At 42.2% G+C, this 25,354-nt stretch overlaps 1 protein-coding gene across 3 annotated transcripts in view; it reads right to left on the bottom strand.

Moving 5' to 3' along the window:
- Nucleotides 1-210: 210 nt before the first annotated feature.
- The window catches only part of PAK3 (p21 (RAC1) activated kinase 3), a 133,775-nt gene continuing 108,631 nt past the window's right edge, over nt 211-25,354 (bottom strand). For all 3 annotated transcript variants that reach the window (XM_060756200.2, XM_060756199.2, XM_060756201.2), the window contains 9 exons: nt 22,494-22,656; nt 17,392-17,455; nt 13,962-14,010; nt 10,047-10,159; nt 7,640-7,757; nt 5,401-5,500; nt 3,612-3,808; nt 3,295-3,432; nt 211-878 (listed from right to left, as the gene is read on the bottom strand). In XM_060756200.2, coding sequence (XP_060612183.1) covers nt 789-878; nt 3,295-3,432; nt 3,612-3,808; nt 5,401-5,500; nt 7,640-7,757; nt 10,047-10,159; nt 13,962-14,010; nt 17,392-17,455; nt 22,494-22,656 — 1,032 coding nt within the window. In that variant the 3' untranslated portion in view covers nt 211-788. The remainder of the gene's footprint in view (nt 879-3,294; nt 3,433-3,611; nt 3,809-5,400; nt 5,501-7,639; nt 7,758-10,046; nt 10,160-13,961; nt 14,011-17,391; nt 17,456-22,493; nt 22,657-25,354) is intronic.

Here is a 25,354-nt window from a genome sequence, read left to right as displayed (position 1 = left end):
GAGGTCATACTATATTAGCTATGAAGTCAATATGAGCCCAGTTGGAACTATGAGATTCTCACATTACAAGTTTTGTTTCTTCTTGGGGAAGAAGAATCCACCAGCTTAGAAACACCAATGCCTAGCACATCATCCTTAGGTTTCCCAGGAATGCGATGCTATCCATATTTCAAGGCATAATCCCCACCCACCCCAAAGAGGATGCTGTGATTGATCTGCTTCTTGGTTTATTAATTATTATTATCATCATCATTATTATTTGGTTAAATAAAGCAAGCTTCCTCAGGATCCTCCTCATCTCAGGACAAGCAAACCGACCAGTTGCTTGTAAACAGTTTGGGATCCGTCCCAAGGAGTGGAGTGGAAGAGGACCTCCCTTCAGTTTCAAAGCCAAAAGAGGAGTGGGGAAGACTCAGAAGAGGAGGGGGCCGTTGGGGCTGCCGCTCTTGTCCGGATGAGTGCGGAGAGCCTTCATGCGGCACCGTCGCTCCCCGTCCCCAAGAAATGGCCGAAAGCACAAAAGAAGCTTACGGTCCTGCCTCTGTCCGCGAAGCTCCTGTTCACCTTAGAAATAAATTAAGGGGTCTAAGAGAGGGAAGGAGACACGTGATAAGTTTTCTCTTCTGCAGGGAGGGGCAGAGGACCACGACCTCTGTCCCCCGTCAACTGCGACCATGATGGTTCTTCACCTTTCCATCCAGCAGCAGAAAAAGTCTGAGGTTCGACAGAGTCGTCTCCCCCCCAATTCAGTCCCGCTAAGATGGAGTAAATATGGGCGACTCAAGCCGCTAGCGACTACTGTTCTTTATCGCCTCCTTTGCCGCGATGATCAACGGGGTCAAACTGGAGAGTGGCTTGGCCAGTTTTAAAAACGGATGCTGGAAGGAAGAAGAAGAAAGATTGCTTACCATCTATAGGCACGTAGGGAAAGAAATAGCAATTTTTAAACTTTTTTTCATTTTCATGATCTTATATCCCTCTATCTCCAGTGAATATAGGGGGGTTGACTGTATTACACAGCTCAACAACGAGGAGATGGCATATTTATTTATTTACTAGCTGTACCCACCACACGTTGCTGTGGCCAACCTTCCCTCCCTCTTTCTCTCCTTCTTTCTTTCTCTCCTTCCCTCTTTTTCTTTCCCTTCTTCTTTCTTCCTTCCTTCTCTATCTGTTTCTTTTCTCACTTCCTTTGCTCTTTGGTTCCATCCTTTCTTGTCTCTTTCCTTCCTTCCTTCCTTCCCTCCCTCTTTCTCACTTTCATTCCTTCTCTCCTTTCATTCTCCCCCTCCTTCTCTCCTCCTTTCCCTCTTTCTCTCCCTCTTTCTCTTCTTCCTTCCTTCTCTACTTTATCTCCTCTACCCATCTTTCTTTCCTTTCTCCTCCTTCTTTCCCTTCTTCTCTCCCTCCTTCTCTCCTTCCTTCTCTACCCTTCTTTCTTTCCCTCCTTCTCTCCTTCCTTCCTCCTTTCTGTGTATGGGTTTTATGTGTGTATATGCATATATGTGTGTATATATGTGTGCTTGTGTATATATATGTGGTTTTGCGCAAGCGTTGTAATGTATTTTTGGCTTATTGGCTTTTTAAGTCCCTTCTGCTGTGTTTTTCAGTGTTTTTATGAGTGATGAACCCTCGTTGGCCTGAGAGGTGTCTTGTGTCCAAATCTGGTGTCAATTCGTCCAGTGGTTTTTGAGTTCTGATAATCCCACAAACACACATGACATTTTTATTTATATAGTTTTAAAACATTTATATTTCACCCTTCTCATCCCGAAGGGGACTCAGGGTGGAGCACAGCATATATATGGCAAACATTCGATGCCGGGACAAAAATTCATATACGCATACATAAACATTAAAAACATTTCTCTCAATATTAAAGTACACAATTTAAAACCGTCTTGGTCATCTGCATCAAATCTAATTGGCCTGGTAATAATAATAATAATCATCATCATCATCATCATCATCTTTATTTATATCTCGCCACCATCTCCCCAATGGGGACTCGGAGCGGCTTACATGGAGCCAAACCCGGACAACATATTACAACAAGATAAAACCAGAGCATAAGCAATAAAAAACATCATCAAATTACATCAAGAAAAAAAATATAATTCCTATTGCTGCTTTATTGCCCTGTCCTGAGAACTTGGTTCCACTGCCAAGTTTTTAACCATCCTTCTGAAGGACAGGAGGGAGGGGGCCAATCTGATCTCATCAGGAAGGAAGATCCATAGCCAGGGGGCAGTCATCAAGAAGGCCCTGTCTCTCATCCCCACCAATCATGCCTGTGACAATGGTGGGATGGAGAGCAGGGCCTCCCCAGAGGATCTTAATCTCTGTGATGGTTCTTAAGGAGAGATACGTTTAGAAAAGTACATTGGGCCGGGGCCGTTTAGGGCTTTATAGGCCAAAGCCAGCACTTTTGATCTCAAATCTAGAACTTTTTTTATTTTGTCAGAAGCAAATTGAGAATATATTGCAAGTCGCTTCTGGTGTGAGAGAATCTACAAAGACGTTGCCCAGGGGATGCCTGGATGTGTTAGCATACTGTGGGAGGCTTTTCTCATGCCCCCGCATGGAAGCTGGAGCTGACAGACAGGAGCTCACCCCATATCATGAATTTGAACTGCTGATCTTCAGATCTTCAGGTCAGCAGTTTAGCTGACACAAGGGTTTAACTCATTGTGCCACCGTGGCTCCTAAAATTAGAGCTGATTGTGGGAAAATGGTGCCATTTTGGAATCAGCAGGTTAACTATATCAAGAAACAGGTTCACTATTTGAGGCACCAAAACGCATGTTGGCGAGTATTATTGCACTTGAGGCACTTGCTTTGGTCTGCCTAATGTAAGGGACAGCCTTAACAAAGATGCCTCACCATTATGTGTCCCTTAATCCTTCCTCCCCTATTCACCTTTCCCTACGGTAAAAGGTAAAGATTTTTCCCTGATATTAAGTCTAGTCGTGTCCGACTCTGGGAGTTGGTCCTCATCTCCATTTCTAAGCTGAAGAGCCAGCGTTGTCCGTAGACACCTCCAAGGGCATGTGGCCGGCATGACTGCATGGAGCGCCGTTACCTTCCCGTTGGAGTGGTACCTGTTGATCTACTGACATTTGCATGTTTTTTGAACTGCTAGGTTGGCAGAAGCCGAGTCTATCAGCGGGATCTCACCCCACTCAACCCGCTTCCCAGATTCGAACCACTGACCTTTCGATCAGCAAGTTCAGCAGCTCAGTGGTTTAACCCACTGTGCCACTGGGGGGGGGGGGGAGGTCCTTTCCCATTTACCTGCAAAAGTTCCTTTGCAGAACCGCGTCGGTCAACATCCATCTCAAGACAGCGGTTCAAAAAATCTCGGAAAACAGCGGATAATCTCTCGGGATTCTGGAGTTCAGGTGTCCCATTTGTGGCTATCAAGTACAAGGCCTAAAAGAGCAAATAGATACACAACACACTGATTACTCTGTGTACTCTGTATTAGGATTGGACTTTCCTTCCCTGTTTTCGCAAAACACATTCAAAACAAAATGCAAGTAAAGAAGGGTAACAACACAAAATTAGCACAATTAACAATTAGCACAATTAGCATCAGACTTTGCTCTTACCCTGAGAGGATTTTCATTCAGATACGGAGGTTCTCCTTCCACCATTTCTATTGCCATGATCCCTAAAGACCAGATGTCCACTTTGGGGCCGTACGCTTTCCGCGTGACGACTTCGGGCGCCATCCAGTAAGGGGTCCCTACCATTGTGCTCCGTTTACTTTGCTCCGGCGTAATCTGGGCACAGAAGCCAAAGTCAGCTATAAAGGAGACAAAACAAAGAGTTGAGACTAGAGAAGATCAGACAGAAGATGCAGACATCTGGCAAAAAGGTCACAGAGTCAGGAGAAACCACGGTAAAGAACAGATTTGAATCCTTTTCCTACTGACATAAGAAAAGAAGCCCTTTTTATTGTTTTTAATGTCCCTGGCAAGCCTGAGCTCGTTTTGTGCTTTAGCTTTGCGGACCTTTTCCCTACAAGAGTTGGCTATTTGTTTGAATTCTTCTTTGGTGATTTCTCCCTTTTTCCACTTCTTGTGCCTGTCTCTTTTGTGTCTTAGCACAGTTAGAAGTTCTTTGGACATCCATTCTGGCTTCTTTGCACTTGTCCTATTTTTTTCTCTTTGTTGGCACTGTTTGCAATTGTGCCTTGGGTATTTCACTCTTGAGAAACTCCCATCCATCCATAACTCCCTTGTCTTTTAGTATCTGTGTCCATGGAATGCTGCTCAGTGTTTCCTTCATTTTTCGGAAATCAGCTCTCCTAAAGTCCAAAATGCGGGTTTGACTTATCTTACAGTGTCCAACAAGAGAAGCTCAAAAGTGCAAACAATATAGACAAGAGTATTGGAAAATATTTGTTAAATGGATAAAGAACATGTTTCTTAAGTGTCAGGAAACCCAGAAGAGATGTATTTGGGACTAACAAAAAATTTCACAACCTGGAACTTATGTCGCACAAAACTCACAACATTCAGATTTCTGTGCAGAAAATGCTATTATCTGAGCTGAAAATGCCATTTTCTATTGATTTTTTTTTTCACAGAATGAGACTGTAACTGTTCTGCAGGGGAAAATGCATCTTCTGTGGGGGATTTAATATTTCTTCACAAACAATACCATTTTCTACACAAAATGACCACATGGAAAGTCTGCAGAAAATAAGTCCCGAATTATAGGGAAATAATTGAAAACTGGTGGGTTTTTGAAGACTGGATTACAGCGAGAAGAAAACTGCTGAAATTACTCATTTCTTCCTTCAAGGAAAAAAAAAATAGAAAATTACATCACTTTGTCAAACATAGGATCTACAATGTATTTATTTATTTACAGTATTTATATTCCGCCCTTCTCACCCCGCAGGGGACTCAGGGCAGATTACAATATACATATACATGGCAAACATTCAATGCCACAGACACACAACATATATACACAGACAAACAGAGGCTATTTAACATTCCAGCTTCTGGCCACCAGGGGAGCTGTCGCTTCACTGTCCGTTTGTGACACTGATGAAGTACTTCCTCGTTTTTTGCATACTTCCTGGAAATTTTTATGACCTCATAAATAAGTTAAATTACAATGTAGAATTAATGCAGTTTGACACTGGTTGAACTGCTATGGCTCAATGCTATGGAATCCTGGGAGTTGTAATTTGGTGAGGGACCAACACTTTCTGGCAGAGAAGGCTCAAGACCTTGCAAAACTACAACTCCCAGTAGTTTTGCAAGGTCCTGAGCTATGCCAGTAAAAGAGGAGTCAAAAAGGCAGGCTAGCAACAGCAATAACAATAACAGGGATAATCCAATAGCAATGCTTTGAAAGTAGAAGTGTAAAAAGAATACCTACTGAGTTTGACAGATCCATCCATCCCAAGGAGAATGTTGTCACTCTTGATGTCTCGATGGATCACTTGATTTGAATGCAAGAAATCTAGAGCTTGCAGGCACTGGTAAAATAATAATAATAATAATAATAATAATAATAATAATAATGTGTCGTCAAAGGCTTTCATGGCTGGAATCACTGGGTTCCTATCAGTTTTCCGGGCTGTATGGCCATGTTCTAGAAGCATTGTCTCCTGACATTTCGCCCACATCTATGGCAGGCATCCTCCGAGGTTGTGAGACTTCACAACCTCTGAGGATGCCTGGCATAGATGTGGCTGAAATGTAAGGAGAGAATGCTTCTAGAACATGGCCATACAGCCTGGAAAAATCATAGCAACCCAATGACAACAATAACAGCTGCCTATAGTAGTAATACAACTAAAAACAACTCAGTACTAATGAGTAGTGGAAACTTTTCATTTCTATGTTTACAGCTATTATTTATTTATTATTTATTTGTATGCCCCCTTCTCACCCCGAAGGGGACTCAGAGCAGCTTACAAGATATATATACATAAAATATATATTATTATTAGCATACTACAATATCAGTATTAAATATTACTATATTGTATGTACTATACCATTATATTGTAATATTATTAGTAATAATAACATGTAATATAAAAATATAAATATCATATCATATTATTATTATAATTATTAGTATTATATTGCATTACATTATAATACTAGCTGTACCTGCCACGCATTGCTGTGGCCAACCTTCCCTCCCTCTTTTTCTCCTTCTTTCTTTCTCTCCTTCCTTCCCTCCCTCTTTCCTTCCTTCCCTCTTTTTCTTTCCCTTCCTCTTTCTTCCTTCTCTACCTGTTTCTTTTCTCGCTTCCTTTGCTCTTTGGTTCCATCCTTCCTTGTCTCTTTCCTTCCTTCCCTCCCTCTTTCTCTCTTTCGTTCCTTCTCTCCTTCCTTCCCTCTTTCACTTTTTTATAGTCTTCTCTTCCTCCTTTCCTCTTTCACTTTATTTTCTTCTCTCCTTCTTTCCCTCTTTCCCTTTTTTATTTTCTTCTCTCCTTCCTTCCCTTTTTCACTCTTTTATTTTCTTCTCTCCTTCTTTCCCTCTTTCCCTTTTTATTTTCTTCTCTCCTTCCTTCCCTCTTTCACTTTTTTATTTTCTTCTCTGCTTCCTTCCTTCTCTACCTTTCATTCCATCTCTCCTTCTTTCCCTTTTTCTCTCCCTCCTTCTCTCCTTCCTTCCCTCCCTCTTTCTGTGTATGTGTTTTGTGTGTACATATATGTGTATATATAATTCTGTATATATTTGTGTATATGTGTATATATGTGGTTTGCGCATGCGTTGTAATGTATTTTTTTGTTTTTTGGCTTTTTAAGTCTCTTCTGCTGTATTTTTCAGTGTTTTTATGAGTGATGGTCACTTGTTGGCCTGATAGGTGCCTTGTGGCCAAATTTTATGTCAATTTGTCCAATGGTTTTTGAGTTATGTTAATCCCACAAACGAACATTACGTTTTTATTTATATAGATTACAAATATTATATGTATATACAATATCCCTCACTGGAGGGAAGGATACTAGAGACAAAGTTGAAGTCCTTTGGCCACATCATGAGGAGACAGCAAAGCCTAGAGAAGACAATTATGCTGGGGAAAGTGGAAAGTAAAAGGAAGAGGGGCCGACCAAGGGCAAGATGGATGGATGGCATCCTTGAAGTGACTGGACTGACCTTGAAGGAGCTGGGGGTGGTGACGGCCGACAGGGAGCTCTGGCATGGGCTGGGTCCATGAGGTCATGAAGAGTCAGAGACGACTGAACGAATGAACAACAACAACATACAATATATTATATTATATTATTAGCTATGATATCGTGAAGTGAACAAACTCCCATTAAAGCATATCTCTAACCCAGAGATTCTTAATATAGCTTTTAGATATTACTGGATTACAATTCCTGCCATATCTGACCACTAGCCATGTTGGCTGAGACCCAACATCTGAGAATTGTGTTTGGAAGCCTGTGGTTTCATCTGTCTCTGGGTGTACCTACACTGTAGGACAGGCATGGGCAAACTTCAGCCCTCCAGGAAAAGGAAGGGGCTTGAGGCTGTTAGGAATTGTGGGAATTGAAGTCCAAAACACTTGGAGGGCATAAGTTTGACCAAGCTTGCTGTAGAATGAATGCAGCTTGACATCACTTTAACTGCAGTGGAAACCTCTTACCTCCCTACAGACAGCAGCTATTTGTCCTTCATCCATGCAGGTTTCTGTAACAACATCCGTCAACGAACCGCCGGCCAAATACTCCATGACGACCCAAAGTTCATCACCAACAAGGTAACTGAAAAACCAACCATTGAAAGATTGTTTGTGAACATATTTAATCTCTAGGATGCCATTCTGAACAAACTCTCCTTAAATATGAAAACAACAATCATGGCACTATATATCAATATCACTCATGTGGTTGAGAGACGTTCATGGCACCTAATGTCTTATTATTCTGTAGTGTAAATGGGTCCAAAGTTCCTATGGTGGTCCCTAAGGGTGACATCAATACAGGCCTCCCTCACTTATTTGACAGCTCAAAGACCAGAGCACTCTCAAAAACTGAAGCAATTGGATAGCATTGTACTATCTTTAACCGACCAAGGGCAAGATGGATGGATGGCATCCTTGAAGTGACTGGACTGACCTTGAAGGAGCTGGGGGTGGTGATGGCTGACAGGGAGCTCTGGCGTGGGCTGGTCCATGAGGTCATGAAGAGTCGGAGACGACTGAACAAATGAACAACAACAACAATATTTAGCTTGCAAATGCAAGGTTGAGCACTAGATGGCGCTGGATCTACTTGAGAAAAAAACTGGGTAGCGAGCAGAGCATGGTCCAAAGAGCGGACCAGGGGTCGAAAGTGTGTTATATGGTTATACTTTAGACCGGTCCAAAAAAAAGCCAATAATTGGAAACTGAGACATCAAAAAAATGAGGGAATCTTGTACTGTGCATTCAGCTATGGTAGTGTTTCTCAACCTTCCTAATGCCGCGACCCCTTAATACAGTTCCTCATGTTGTGATGACCCCCAACCATAAAATTATTTTAGTTGCTATTTCATAACTGCAATTTTGCTATTGTTATGAACCATAATGTAAATATCTGATATGCAGGATGGATATTCATTCACTGGACCAAATTTAGCACAAATACCCAATATGTATTGTCGAAGGCTTTCATGGCTGGAATCTCTAGGTTCTTGTGGGTTTTTTCGGGCTATAGGGCCATGTTCTAGAGGCATTTCTCCTGACGCTTCGCCTGCATCTATGGCAAGCATCCTCCTCACTACCTCTGAGGATGCTTGCCATAGATGCAGGCGAAACATCAGGAGAAATGCCTCTAGAACATGGCCCTATAGCCCGAAAAAACCCACAAGAACCTAATACCCAATATGCCCAAAATCTGAATACTGGTGGGGTTGGAGCAGGGACTGATTTTGTCATTTGGGAGTTGTAGTTGCTGGGATTTATAGTTTACCTACAACCAAATAGCATTCTGAACTCAACCAATGATGGAATTGAACCAATCTTGGCACACAGAACTCCCATGACCAACAGAAAATACTGGAAGGGTTTGGTGGACATTGACTGTGAGTTTGGAGTTGTAGTTCACGTACATCCATAGAACACTGTGGACTCAAACAATGATGGATCTGGAGCAAACTTGGCACAAATAATCAATACAAATGTGAACACTGGTGGTGTATGGAGAAAATAGACGTTGACCTTTGGGAGTTTTTGTTGCTGGGATTTATAGTTCACCTACAATCAAAGAGTATTCTGAACTCCACCAATGATGGAACTGAACCAAATGTGGCACATAGGACTCCTATGACCAGTACAAAATACTAGAAGGGTTTGGTGGGCATTGACCTTGCGTTTTGGAATTGTAATTCACCTACATCCAGAGAGCACTGTGGACTCAAACAATGATGGAATTGGGCCAAACTTTCCACACAGATCCTCATGCCTTGAAGGGACTCACTGGCATGAGCTTCCCTCCAGCCTCGTATGTTCTCCCTTGCCTGCACATGCACACCACGCTGCCATACACGGAGGATGCCTGCTCTCCCCTTCCTGCTTAGAGTCTCAGAAACAGCCCTCCCCTTGCTTGAGAGGCCAACCAATCACAGCGGAGGAGGACTTTCGGTGGGAGGATTCACCATCTGTTTCCCAAAAGGTAGAAAAAGACCGGTACAGACAGATGGCCTTGGACGACCCCTCTGAAACCCTCTCGCGACCCCCCCCCCCCCCGGGGTCCCAACCCCCAGGTTGAGAAATGCTATGGGAAAATAACTGGATTTTATTTGCTGCTTTGTCTACTATCCATCAATGACCAATGACCTATCAGGAAAATATGACCAATCAGGAAAGGGTCATATTGGGGTTGATAAGCTTCATAAGATAAAAGATAGGATTTGGAGAGGTATTTTGGATGTTGCGGCAAAATTTCCACAAAACAGTGAGTTACGATGGCTTACATTGAATGAACCATATGATAACTCACGATGATAGTCTTCATTTCTTACCAAAAACCACTTCAGGAAACAATGCCAAACCAAGATCCGGTCTTACTTACCTATCTAAATAGTTCACGATGTTTGAATTCTTATTTTCCCTCATGACCAGGATTTCATTAATTATTAATTCCTTTTTGGGTTGCTGTTGGAGATTCATTTGTTTTATAGCCACCTGGGAATGACAGTTTGAGGACACATATTTTTAATTGAACAAAACAATAAGCATGAAATAAACACACTGCGGAAGAGCTGATAATTTTTAAGAACAAGATCTCAGTGATAACGGAAGATTGGAAACAAGAGTTTTGTATTAGCACGGTAACTACATGTCATCAACTAACAATAAAACGGATCTTCATAAACAGTAAAGAGCATCACACAAACAAATCAAATACATTACAAATACAGATTAGGCATTCCTGACCCAAAAATCCAAAATCCCAAATACTCCAAAATCTGAAATTGCCCACATGGGTGGCACCTTTGCTTTCTGATGGTTCAATTGCACAATCTTTGTTTCATGCACCAACTTATTAAAGGCATGCTGAATAAAACTACCTTCAGCTATGTTTATCAGATAGAATCATAGAGTTGGAAGAGACCACATGGGCCATCCAATCCAACCCACTGCCAAGAAGCAGGAAAATTGCATTCAAAGCACCCCTGACAGATGACCATCCAGCCTCTGTTTAAAAGCTTCCAAAGAATGAGCCTCCACCACCCTCCGGGGCAGAGAGTTCCACTGCTAAACGGCTCTCACCGTCAGGAAGTTCTTCCTAATGTTCAGATGGAATCTCCTTTCTTGTAGTTTGAAGCCATTGTTCCACATCCTAGTCTCCAGGGAAGCAAAAAACAAGTTTGCTCCCTCCTCCCGATGACTTCCTCTCACATATTTAGACATGGCTATCATGTCTCCTCTCAGCCTTCTCTTCTTCAGGCTAAACATGCCCAGCTCTTTAAGCTGCTCCTCATAGGGCTTGTTCTCTATTTTATCAGTTTTATACTTATTGATGCAATGATTTTGACACAAAGTAAATAAATAACACACACACATATACTACCCATCCCCTGCCACACGTTGCTGTGGCCCAGTCTGTGTATATGTGTTTTGTGTGTGTATTTATGTGTATATGTGTATATATGTGGTTTTGCACATGCAATGTCATGTGTTTTTTATTTTTTGGCTTTTAAAGTCTCATCTGCTGTGTTTTTCAGTGTTTTGTGAGTGATGGTCACTCATTAGCCTGATAGGTGTATTGTGTCCAAATTGGTGTCAATTCGCTCAGTGGTTTTTGAGTTATGTTAATCCCACAAACGAACATTACAATTTTATTTATATAGATGATGATGATGATGATGATTACTATTAGCCGTCCCTGACACACGTTGCTATGGACCAGTCTATGTATATGTGTTTTGTGTGTATATATGTGTGTTTGTGTACATATGTGGTTTTGCGCATGTGTTGTAATGTATTTTTTGGTTTTTGGCTTTTTAAGTCTCTTCTGCTATATTTTCCAGTGTTTTATGAGTGACAGTCACTCGTTGGTCTGAGAGGTGTCTTATGTCCAAATTTGGGGTCAATTCATCCAGTGGTTTTTGAGTCATGTTAATCCCACAAATTAACATTACACTTTTATTTATATGGATATACTAGACATATCCTGCCATGTGTTGCTGTGGCCCAGTCTGTGTATGTGTGCTTTGTGTATGTATATGTGAGTGTATATATTTTTGTATATGTGTATATGCGTGTGTTTGCGCATGCATTATGGGTTTTTTTATTTTTTGGCCTTTTAAGTCCCTTCCGCTGTGTTTTTCAGTGTTTTTATGAGTGATGGTCACTCGTTGGCCTGATATGTGTATTGCATCCAAATTTGGTGTCAATGCTTCCAATGGTTTTTGAGTTATGTTAATCCCACAAACTAACATTATATTTTTATTTATATTGATATCAGGAGTGACTTGAGAAACTTCAAGTTGCTTCTGGTGTGAGAGAATTGGCCATCTGCAAGGACATGGCCCAGTTTGATTTTCACCATCCTTGTGGGAGGCTTCTCTCATGTCCCCACATGGGGAGCTGGAGCTGACAGAGGGAGCTCAATCTACACTCCCCGGATTTGAACTGCTGGCCTGCCAGTCAGCAGTCCTGCCGGCACAAAGATTTAACCCATTGTGCTACCAGAGGAAATGGGATGGAGATAGATAAGATAGATAGATAGATAGATAGACAGATAGCTAGATGATAGATAGATAGATAGATAGATAGATAGATAGATAGATAGATACTAGGCTTGTTTGATCCAAAAAAAATGGTTCAAAACTCATTTTGGATGTAGGGGGCTGGTGGTTCGGATCTAAAGTCAATTCCGATTTTCACAGAAAAAATGTTCAAAACTTTTCAAAACTTCAGAGACTTCCAAATCCTTCGTTAATGGTTTCAAAGTGTTCTTTCCTGTTTCATTGGATGCTCTTTACTTTGAAAGTAGTTGTTTTATTCCAGAAGTGGGGGGGGGGGGGGGGGAGAGAAAGAGAGAGAGAGAGAAGGGAAGAAATCGCGGGAGGGAAAGGAAACAAAGGGAATCCGTGCAAACTGCTTTAAACTGCATCTCTCACCCAAGGCTAACCAGGAGGGAAAGGCAACCGAAGGGAATCCATTCAAACTGCTTTAAACTTCATCTCTCACCCAAGGCTGACTGGGAGGGAATGGCAACCGAGGGGAATCCATCCACACCGGTTTGAAAAGCTGAATAATTTCCAACTCACTTACTGATTCGTAAGAGAAATGGCGGAAAAAGATTCAGAAGGGCAAAGGGACTTCTGGTTTCCTTAAAAACTTCGAAATCGCTTCAAGAAGGAAATCTTTCCAAATTTATTCCAAATTATGAAGATTCTGACCGAACCTAACCATGCCTAATAGATACAATGTGATGTGCATTTTGGCTCTATTGTTCGTAATACACCTGCAATATGTTTTGCCTACACAATATTTGAATAACAGAGGAAGAACATTTGCCCATGAGTACTGAGTCTATGTGATTGTGATCAACAAAAACATAAGTGCCTCCATTTTAATCTCTGAAATTTTGCCCTATAGCAGTGGTTCTCAACCTGGGGTCCCCAAATGTTTTTGGCCTTCAACTCCCAGAAATCCTAACAGCTGGTAAACTGGCTGGGATTTCTGGGAGTTGTAGGACAAAACACCTGAGGACCCACAGGTTGAGAACCACTGCCCTATAGAGTTTCTCTACTCAGTTCCAAAGTACAATAAGTCCTACTAAAGCCATTGACAACTGAGACTAGACCTGACAGACACTCCAGTGCTGATGTGACAATCCAAAGCATTGTTTGTTGGCATTGGCAGAAAAACCCAAATCGCCCTAAATAATTTTGGATTGTACCTTAACTTTCCTTTCTTTCCCAGCTTGAAAAGGCTGACCTCTCAGCCTGTCTTCTCCCCAATTATGACAAAGCCATGAACATCAAGGTGACAACTCAACATGAACCAAGCAGAGAGAGTTCAAAGGCCTCGTCTTTTGTTGGCTTTGGCCAATCACTCTACGGGTCACGCATCGGTCAACATGTATAACGGGGCATAGCCTACACATAATTGTGTGTTTTAAAGATAGGCCTTTGACCCTCCATTCAATTTTTCTTCATTTTAATGTTTTTAAATGTTAACTGACCTCCTTGTCACCAAAATACCAGTCTCGACACTTTCACAGAGTTCCTTCTTTAATTGATATTTACAGCCAACTTGGGCAATCAAAGGTTCTGCTAAGTGGCGTTAATATCTCTGGAACCAGTAAGGAAAGGGATCTTGACAACTGGACCACCCAATTCTTAAAGAAGGAGGTGGGTATTGTATTAATCGCGGTGGGCTTAGCAGCTCGAATTGAACATCTGCTTCTCCAGCAAATCGGCTCAGAGTCAGTTTGTTTAAAAATGAAATAAAGAGTCCATATTGCACTTACCTCCTGCCCTGTAGCAATGTCTATTGCAGTATACACTGTACCCGATGCCCTACAGAGGGGATAAAAAGAAAACCAGGTTATAAGGAGGTTCCACACAATAATACGAAGGCTATATGTAAACAGCACTAAACAGTAGCTGCTTGAATAGCTCTTGTCCATTTTTAGAAGAATTTCAACAAAGAATGGAACGATAAGACTTGTCCTTTCTTAATCTGTTTCAAGTGGACTTGAATAATGCAGTCCAAGAGATCTCCCACTTTTGTGGGGTTAGTGGAACTGGACCTCTACAAAAGTGAATAATGTGAATTTAAAAAAATCTTGCCAACCAAAAGGTTGACAGTGAAAAGCCCAGGTCAGGATGAGCTCTTGGCCTTTAGTCCAGCTTCTGCCTACCTAGCACTTGGAAAACAAATGTGAATAGGTAAATAGGTAGTGCTTAAAAGAGATTAGGTACCTTATGTATTTTGTTGTGATGTAACTTTTCTGTTGTTTTGTATTTTATTTCGCTGCATTGTATGTTTTGGACTTGGCCTTATGTTAGCTGCCCCAAGTCCCCTTTGGGGAGATGGTGGCGGTGTATAAATCAAGATTATTATTATTATTATTATTATTATTATTATTATTATTATTATTATTATTTAAGGTATCCATAAGGAAATTCCTGAGAAATGCTGGTGATTTGATCAAGGGGGAAGCTTACGAACAAAGGTCTTCAGCATGGAAGATGGAGCGACAGCACCCCCCACCCCCCATGGCCGGAACCGAGCACAAGCCTCCAAGATGCCGAAGATGGGAAAAGTCTACATATAACCCTAAACTACGTACAGTCTTGTAAGTGTATGAACAGCATTGAATGTTTGCCATATATGTGTTCTGTGATCCGCCCTGAGTCCTCTTTGGGGTGAGAAGGGTGGAATATAAATACTGTAAATATGTGTGTGTGTGTGTGTGTGTGTGTGTGTGGATGCCAAGGTCCTCCAATGCAATTCTACCTGAAGTTTGTTTGTTTGTTTGTTTGTTTCGGACATTTGTATCCCGTCCTATCTCAACCTTCGCAGAGTGACTCAAGGCAGCTAACTTGACTACAGAGACATGCTGGAGGACATAGAGCCTCCTAGAGAAGCACTGTCTATGATCATCCTCCAGTAAAACAATAACAATGTAATGCAGATTGAGTTTCCCTTATTCAAAAAGTTTGGAAACAAGTGTTTGGGATTTGTATATGTGGACATAATGAGATATCCCGATTAGACTACTCCAACGCTCTCTACGTGGGGTTGCCTTTGAAGACGGCTCGGAAGCTTCAATTAGTCCACCATTCGGCAGCCATGATACTAACAGGAGCGGCACGCAGGGAACATACAACCCCTCTGTTGCGCCAGCTCCACTGGCTGCCCATTTGCTACCGGGCACAATTCAAAGTGCTGGCGTTGGCCTATAAAGCCCTAAATGGTTCTGGCCCAAGTTACCTATACGATCGCATCTCTGCCTACGAACCCATTAGGACTTTGAGATCTTCCGGGGAGGCCCTGCTCTCGGTCCCGCCTGCAACACAGGAACGGCTGATGGGGACGAGAGACAGGGCCTTCTCGGTGGTGGCCCCTCGGCTGTGGAGCGCCCTTCCCACGGACATCAGATCGGCTCCATCATTAATGGTATTTCGGAGAAAAGTGAAAACCTGGCTATTTGAACAAGCGTTTGAATAGGCAGTGCAATGAATATAGGAACGGAACAGTGGATGACGAGTTTGGATCATGTTTTCAGTTATGAGATGCCAGTGAATTGTTAATTGCTTAATCTGTTATTGTGTTAATTGTTTTTAAATATCCTGTTGTTGTTAGCATTGAATTTTTGCTGCTATTGTTGTTAACCGCTGTGAGTCGCCTACGGGCTGAGAACAGCGGTATACAAATAAAGTAAATAATAAATAAATAAATAAATATCTTGGAGATGGGATTCCAGTTTAAACATAACATCTATTTATATTCCATAGTTGCTTTACAACCTGAAGGTAATTTTATATGATTTAAAAAATAATGGTGTGAATGGAGCAAAGCTGGTGTTCAGTCTATCAGAAAGCTATCTCAGCCATCCATGAGGCATTAGTAAAAAGGTAAAGGTTTTCTCCTGACATGAAGTCCAGCTGTGCTTGACTCTGGGGGTTGGTGCTCTTCTCCATTTCTAAGCTGAAGAACCGGCATTGTCCATAGACACCTACAAGGTCTTGTGGCCAGCATGACTGCACGGAGTGCCGTTACCTTCCTGCCGGAGCGGTACCTATTAATCTACTCACATATGCATGTTTTCGAACTGCTAGGTTGGCAGAAGCTGGGTCTAACAGCAGGAGCTCACCCCACTCTCTGGATTCAAATGGCTAACCTTTTGTTCAGTAAGTTCAGCAGCTCATCACTTTAACCCACTGGGCCACCGGGGGCTCCCATTATTATTATTATTATTAGTGGTCAGTTGAAACATTCACACCTAACTCCAGCAGACAAGAGTCCTTTGTCCCACCCTGCTCATTCCACAGATATATAAACCCTTTTTCCTAGTTCCAACAGACCTCACTCCCTCTGAGGATGCTTGCCATAGATGCAGGCAAAACGTCAGGAGAGAATGCCTCTAGACCATGGCCATATAGCCCGAAAAAACCTACAACAACCCAGTGATTCTGGCCATGAAAGCCTTCGACAATACATCATCATCATCATCATCATCATCATCATCATCATTATTATTATTATTTCTATACCCCACTTTTTCTCTACCAAAGGCGACTTATTTTGGACTTTGGGATATTTTGACACCTCAGATAAGAAATGCTCAGCATGAAACATTACAGTAAATACTATGCATTCCTTGCCCTGCACATCCAAAATCACAGCTACCTAAGCACCAACCTCATTCTTCTTAATGGCAGCAGAGCCAACCATGTTGAAACTATTAAGGATAATTTTGATATGAGACCCCTCTACATGAATGTCAATTAATCTGAAGGAAGGATTTCCCGTCATTTGAATTTTCTAGTTGTTTTGTATAAACTGGATTCTGTGGTTTCACATACGCATTGCTATGGATGGTTCCACTATAAATGCAAATGCCTTTTCTGTGACTAATAGGGAAGATTAATCCAATTTGTTTACATAACCATTTTTAATTCCGTTCTTTCATGGCCGTCGGTGCAGAAGTACAGCCCCAAAGAGCGCGGAGCTTTTCTGTGTCAGTGTTGTGATTTGGAAAACCTGTTTGCACACAGATGTCAATTTCAGGATCTAGAAAGAGGATCGGCAGGCAACCAAGCTGGAAATCTTTCGAGAAGGGAGCATTAGCCGAGTCATATTGCCTCCAGGAAAATACATTTTTGACAAGAAGCGGGTCAAAAGACTATCTCACAATCGAGAGGGAGCGAGCGTCTTTGGGCCATACTCACCCTTGACCAATTTTTTCAAACCGTGTGTATTTCTTCTTTGGGTCCCCGACACTCACAATGCTTCCTAGAAAGAACAAGAAAGGCAGATCTTGCATGAAAAATAGATCCACTTAGGTTGTTCCCAGTGATAACAAGGAACAATTAGAGGCATATATTGGGCAACGAAGATGTGTTCCTGGGCATTATGGTCATTCCTCCATATTATAATCAACTTTTGTGGAGTTGATTATTCACGGATTTGATTAAAAATGTTCTCCATAGGAATCTCTCAGTCCTCCACTGTAACTCTATACTTATTTATTTATTTACTAGCTGTCCCCTGCCATGTGTTGCTGTGGCCCAGTCTGGTGATCTGGAAAATAAGGTACAGTAATGAGAAAGTGTTGGTTTCTGATATATGTAATTTCTTTATGCAAGAGTATTTCTTCCTGCTTCTTTGTCTGGTTTGCTTACTCTGAAACATGTAACATATAATTGTCCTTCTTTAGGTGTCCCTTTCAAATCTATGATACTATATCTGTGTGTGTGAATCATATCTATCTATCGATATCTATGGCTGGATGGCTCTTTGTCAGGATGGCTTTGATTACGTTTTCTTGCCCTGGTGAAGGGAGCTGGACTGGATGACCTTAAGTATTTTCTGTTGGTCATGGGGGTTCTGTGTGGGATGTTTGCCCCAATTCTGTCTTTGGTGGGGTTCAGAATGCTCTTTGATTGTAGGTGAACTATAAATCCCAGCAACTGCAACTCCCAAATGTCAAAGTCTATTTTCTCCAATCTCCATCTGTGTTCATATTTGGGCATATGGAATATTCGTGCCAAGTTTGGTCCAGATCCATCATTCTTTGAGTCCACAGTGCTTTCTGGATGTAGGTGAACTGCAATGCCCAAACTCAAGGTCAATGCCCACCAAACCCTTCTAGTATTTTGTACTGGTCATAGGAGTCCTATGTGCCACATTTGGTTCAATTCCATCATTGGTGGAGTTCAGAATGCTCTTTGATTGTAGGTGAACTATAAATCCCAGCAACTACAACTCCCAAATGTCAAAATCTAATTTTTTTAGTGGTGATTACTCCTTGGGTTAGTAGGTGTCTTGTGATCAAATTTGGCGGCAATTCATCCAGTAGTTCATCCCACAAATGAACATTACATTTTTATTTATATAGATTTACAGTATTTATATTCCATCCGTCTCACTCTTCAGGGGACTCATGGCAGATTACAATGTACATATACATGGCAAACATTCAATGCCATAGACACACAACATATATGGACATACACTCAGAGGCTATTTAACATTCCAGCTTTTCTTGACGGTATTCTGGCCACCAAGGGAGCTGTCCCTTCACCGACCATTTGTGACACTGATGAAGTACTTCCTCATTCTTTGCATGCTTGCTGGAGATTTTTATGGCCTTGTAAATTAGTTAAATTAGCCTCCCCACATAAGCGGTACCTAAATTTCCTACTTCACAGATGCAACTGTCTTTCGGGCTGCAAAGGTCGACAGCAAACTACACAAATTGGTTGGAAGCTCACTCCAACCCGTGCTGGCTTCGAACTCATGACTTTTCAGTCAGTAGTGATCTTAATGCAGCTGATTCCCAGCCAACTGCACCTCGGTCAACTTCTTCCATTCATGCTGAATGACCTAGATGTTTTTAGGAAGACTACCCCTCTAGGAAACGCTAGGCCCTCCAATGGGTCATAGAATCATAGAGATGGAAAAGACCTCATGGGTCATCCAATCCAACCCCCTGACAAAAAACAGGAAAATTGCATTCAAAGCACCCCCGACAGATGGCCATCCAGCCTCTGCTTAAAAGCCTCCAAAGAAGGAGCCTTCACCACACTCCAGGACAGACAGTTCCGCTGCTGAACAGCTCTCACAGTGAGGAAGTTCTTCCTAATGTTCAGGTGAATGATTCCATGGCTAGCTTCCAACCAAAGATCTATAAATTCCTTAAGAAGTGTTCTTCCTAGATGGCAATTTCTTTATCCATGGGCCCTGCGCCCCAACCCCAGTGAATGTGGATGGATGGCTATACTGCATTATGAGAAGCTTTGGTAAGCCCCAAATGATGAAATCCTTGTTATTGGGGTTGTGGACCAAATTTGGCACAAATACCCAATACACTCAAATTTGAATACTGGTGATTTTGTCATCTGGGAGTTATAGTTTCTGGGATTTATAGTTCATTTAAATTCAAAGAGCATTCTGAATTCCACCAATGATGCAATTGAAACAGACTTGGCACACATAACTCTCATGACCAACAGAAAATACTGGAAGGGTTTGGTGGGCATTGACCTTGAGTTTGGGAGCTGTAGTTCACCTACATCCAGAGAGCACTGTGGACTCAAACAATAATGTATATGGACCAAACTTGGTACAAATACTCAATATGCCCAAATGTGAACACTGGTGGAGCTTGGGGAAAATAGACCTTGACATTTGGGAGTTGTAGTTGCTGGAATGTATAGTTCACCTGCAATCAAAGAGTATTCTGAAGCCCACCAATGATAGAATTGGACCAAACTTCTCACACAGAACCCCCATGACCAACAGAAAATACTGGAAGGGTTTGGTGGGCACTGACCTTGAGTTTGGGAGCTGTAGTTCACCTACATCCAGAGAGCACTGTGTACTCAAACAATAATGTATCTGGACCAAACCTGGTACAAATACTCAATATGCCCAAATGTGAACACTGGTGGAGTTTGGGGAAAATAGACCTTGACATTTGGGAGTTGGAGTTGCAGGAATGTATAGTTCACCTGCAATCAAAGAGCATTCTGCAAACAATGATGGATCTAGTACAAATAATTAGTATGCCCAAGTGTGAACACTGGGGGAGTTTGGAGAAAATAGACCTTGACATTTGGGAGTTGTAGTTGCTGGAATTTATAGTTCACCTACAATCAAAGAGCATTCTGAAGCCCACCAATGATACAATTCAGCCAAACTTCCCACACAGAACCCCCATGATCAACAGAAAATACTGTATTTTCTGATGGTATTTGGCGACCCCTTTGACACCCCCTCGCAACCCCCCAGGGGTCCCAACCCCCAGGTTGACAAACACTTAGTGGTTTGCTTGGCATGAAGGAGTAATATTGTGACCCAATTAATATCATTAATTTAGAGGACCTTGGAGTCAAGCAATTCATGGCAGCCAATTTCTGGACATGTCCAAGCTGTGCATTAATCAACTCCATGCGCTGAAATGGGGAGAAAAGATATGGAGGAGGACGGCTGGGCAGCTGCTGAGCCTGACAAGTGGTAAGACAGATTAGCTCAAGTCTCCTCCGCTGCTGCAGTGGCCACCTTCTTATCTTTCTCCTGGAAATGTCCTTGAACATGATTCTGGATGCTTTCAGATGTTGTTTTTTTCCCCAATGACCCACATAGCTTGGAATATTGCAATGAGCAGAAAAGCACAGCAGAGGGCAAGTGAGGCAACCGAGTGGGTTGCAGCGGAACAGCAAAAGGGTGGGCAGTGCAGCAAGGAAATAGCAGATGCTTGGAAATGAAGGGGAACCCGCAGCCCCATGTTGAAAGCCATAATAAGTTCCTACAAACAGACCTGAAGATACATATGATAATCTTATCTCATGCCTTACAGATGGCAGTCTCCCAGTTCAACAGCTATAAGATGAACCATAAGAAGAAGACACAGGGTGCATCTACAGGTATGGGCAAACGTGGGCCTTCCAGGTGTTTTGGACTTCAACTCCCAGCATTTCTAACAGCCTGGGGTCCTTTCCTTTTCCCCCTCAGCCGCTTAAGCGGTATGTAATTGTTTATATTTCTTCTTGAAGGAAGCAATGGATAATGTTGAAGGCTTTCATGGCCAGAATCACTGGGTTGCTGTGAGTTTTCCAGGCTGTATGGCCATGTTCCAGAAGCATCCTCTCCTGACATTTCACCCACTCTGTGTCAGACTACACAGTGAAGCCATTGAAATCCACAAGCATGTGGACAATTTCAACAGAAAGGAGGAAACAATGAGAAACAACAAAATCTGTCTACCAGTATTTAAAAACTCTAAAATCAGGACAGTAAATAAAGAACAACACTCAAAAAACAGGGGAATTCCAGACAAGAATCAATCAGGGCTAGCTACCACCACTCAACCAAGGACCCCCAGGCAGCAACCAGCCAGGCTTAGAAGCTGCAAGACCATTCAATGTCAATCAGTTATATGGACAATTTCATCAGAAAGGGGGAAACCATGAGAATAAAAAAAATCTGGCTTAGCAGTATTAAAAAACTCTAAAATCAGGATAGTAAATAAAGAACAACACTCAAATAACAGGGAAATCCAAGACAGGAAACAATCAGGGCCAGCTAACACCTCCCAACAAAGGATTCCCCCAGGCAGGAAGCAACTAGGCTTTGAAGCTGCAAGGCCATTCATGCTAATCAATCTGGAAAATTGCAACATTCACACTTGCCTTAAACAGACAAGAGCTCTTTATCCCACCCTAGACATTATTCCACAGGTATATAAACCTCACTTGCCTATTTTCCAACAGACCTCACAAACTTTGAAGATGCCTGCCATAGATGTGGGCAAAATGTCAGGAGAGAATGCTTCCATATGTGGTCAATGGTTCCCTTGATGTATGGTAAGTACACCTTTCCTCTGGGTGGATATTTGTCAGATCCCCCAACTTATGAGGATGCCTGCCATAGATGTTGATGAAATGTCAGGAGAGAATGCTTCTGGAACATGGTCACACAGCCCGGAAAACCCACAATAACCAAACAACCAAGCAATGGATAATTTGAGCAATTGTCTTCTTGCAATGAGAAAATCCACTGTTGGAAAACTGTTTCACACATTGCAATGGACTCTGCACAAAATTCATATGGGAAAATGATACGTTCTGCATTCAAAACAACGCTAGATATGATGTTTTGACACGGTTTCCTGTGCCTTCCTTTTGAAGGGGCCTGAGGCTGTTAGGAATTGTGGGAGTTGAAGTCCAAAACACTTGCAGGGCCGAAGTTTGCCCACGCCTGGCCTTGCCATTTGTGGAACATGCTGTCTGGTTCAATGCCAACAATATATTTACTTCACACCACTCACTTAATTTCTCTAGAATTTCCTCGTCGGTCATCTTGGATTTTTTCCGTTGTCGGTCCGTGTTCCTATACAAAGTGTTTGTGTTGGAGTTCTCAGGCTGCGGAGTGGGAGGCTCCTTCACCGGGGCTGGAGTTGCAACAGGCTCAATGACAGAACGGGTATAAATCTGGAAGACAAAAACACGAGGGGAGAAATGTCATTGCATTGTGCATTTGGAGCAACCAAACAGCACAGAAATTCAGAAAATGTCTTCTACACTTTCCCCAAAAGTGTCCGTTTCTCTCTGAGTCCACATTCGCTGGGCTAGGAATGTAAAACCTTCTTGATACTAACCCTGTGGTTACTCACAAGGTGTCTCTTTTTGCATTGACAGCATTGAAAAACCGGGCAACATTAATTCCTGCTATTGCAGGTAACTGTTCTGGGAATGCTTTTGCCTAATCATAGTGTGTTTTGTTTATATCCAATGTGTTTCTTGCTTAAGTTTTAATAATGCTGAATTTTTATTGGTTTTTAACTATGCAAGAGAGTTAGTTCAGATAGTATTTTATTTTTTAGTATTTTTAAGGGGGCCACAGTGGCACAATGAGTTAAATGGCTGAGCTGCTGAACATGCTGACCAGAAGTTGATATACAGGGTTAGTCAAAATGAATAGGCCAATAAGAAAATTAATTGTACCCGAATTGGCCTATTCATTTTGACTAACTCTGTATATATATCTATGGCTAAGCTAAATTGGTTTCAAGCTGACAAATACCTGTATATTTGTACTAGCTGTACCTGCCACGCATTACTGTGGCCAACCTTCCCTCCCTCTTTCTTTCCTTCTTTCCCTCCTTCCCATTTCTTCTTTCCTTCTTTCTTTCTTTCCCTCCTTCCTTCCTTCTCTACCTCTTTCCTTCCTCCCTTTTTCTTTTCCTTCCCTTTCTTTTTCTTCCTTCTCTGCCTCGTTCCTTCCTTCCTTTGCATTTTGCTTCCATTCCTCCTTTTGTCTTTCCTTCCTTCCCTCTTTCTCTTTCTTTCTCTTCTCCCTTCGCTCCCTCTTTCCTTCCTTTTCTTTTTTTCTTTCCTTCTCTCCTTCCTTCTTTCTCTACCCATTTCTTTCCGTCTCTCTTCTTTTCCTCTTCCTCTCCTTTCTTCCTTCTCTACCTCTTTCCTTCCTTCCTTTGCTCTTTGCTTCCATGCTTCCTTCTCTCCTTCCTTCCTTCCTTCCTTCTTTCTTTCCTTCCTTCTTTTTTCTGTATGTCATTTATCTTTTCGTCATTTATCTTTTGGGGGGTTTTAAGTCCTTTCCACTTTTGGGGGGGGGGGGTTATGAGTGATGGACACTCATTGGTCTGTTCGCGTTGCAATGACCAACCTTCCCTCCCTTTCTCTCCTTCCTTCCTTCCCTCTTTCCTTCGTTCCTTCCTTTTTTTATTTCCTTCTCTCTTTCCTCCCTCCCTCTCTCCCTACTTCCCCCCTTTTCTTTATCTTCCTTCTCTCCTTTCTTCCTTCTCTACCTCTTCCTTTCCTCCTTTCCTTTGCTCTTTGCTTCCATCCTTCCTTCTCTCTTTCCTTTTTTCTTTCCCGCCCTCTTTCAATCCTTTCTTCTCTCCCTCTTTCCTTCCTTCCCTTCTCTGCCTCTTGCCTGGGCACCGACAGTAAGGGCGCCTTGCTGTAGCCCTCAGCCTTGCTGGGCGGGCATGGGGCAGGCGGGAGGCACTTTTTGAGGCAGATCTCACTCACCCGCCACTGCCCCTTCTTCTTTCTGCCATGGCTGTTTGGCGGGTGGGCACGCAGGCAAGGTCATATGGAAGGTGCCCAGTGGGCTGAGGCAGAAAGAAGGGGCCAATGTGGGTGAGCAAGGCCCACCTCGAAAAATGCCTCCTGCCCCTGCAAGGCTGAGGGTAGCAGAACTCCCTTCTCGTCGGCACCCAGGCAAGGGAAGGTGAAGCCTGGTGAGCAGTGTCCACACGGAGCAGCCACCTGTTCGCCTCTCCAGGGGGAAAAGAAGGAGGAGAGGTCTGTGTTTGGTGGGGATGATAAAGAGAGGAAGGAGACTGGGAGGGAGGGAACGAGGGCCCACCCATGGAAAGGGACTCCATCACGAGACTTCTCTTCCCTCAAAACGGTTGGTGCTTCATTCTTCTTGCACAATGGGGAGAGGGGCTTTTGCGCATGCTCTGTAAGGCATTTTTCTTTCGGGGGAGTTTTAAGTTATTTTCCCTTCATTTTTATGGGGTTGTTTTTGTTTGAAAGACATAGATCGTAGGGCTGGGCGGTTTCGTTTCGTTAATTCGTAATTCGTTAATAATTCGTAATTTTTTTCAATTACAAAACGATAACGAACCATTCTGGAGCAATTATTAAAAAAACGAATTTTCAAAAACGTTTTGTAAATGCTTCGTATTTTGATATTGTATTCGTTTCGTTATTGTTTTGAGGTCGTTTCGTTATTATTTCCGCATGTCTGGGCCAGTTTTATGGTTTAATTAGTGAAAAGAAATTATAATATCACACCAACAGTCAACAACAGAGGGAGAGGGAAGCTTCAGAAGGTTTTGGAGGTTTTTTAGCGTATTTCGCGGTCGCGTCCACCATTAACGAATCGATTCGTTATTGTTTCGGAAATCGATTCGTTAATTTTTTTACCATTTACGAAATTTCGTAAATATCGAACTTTTTAAAAGGAAAATTTTGTAATTATTTTAAATATCGAAACAAAAAACCCCCCCAAATACAAATCGATTTTAGAAACAAATTTTTCCGTTGTTACCCAGGCCTAAGGTTTTGCTGCCAAATTTGGTGTCATTTTGTCCAGTGGTGTTTGAGTTCTGTTAATCCCACAAACGAACATTACATTTTTATTTATATAGACTCT

The sequence above is a fragment of the Anolis sagrei genome, chromosome 10 (genome assembly GCF_037176765.1).
Source record: "Anolis sagrei isolate rAnoSag1 chromosome 10, rAnoSag1.mat, whole genome shotgun sequence".
Taxonomy (NCBI): domain Eukaryota; kingdom Metazoa; phylum Chordata; class Lepidosauria; order Squamata; family Dactyloidae; genus Anolis; species Anolis sagrei.
This window is presented reverse-complemented; position numbering and strand designations above follow the sequence as displayed.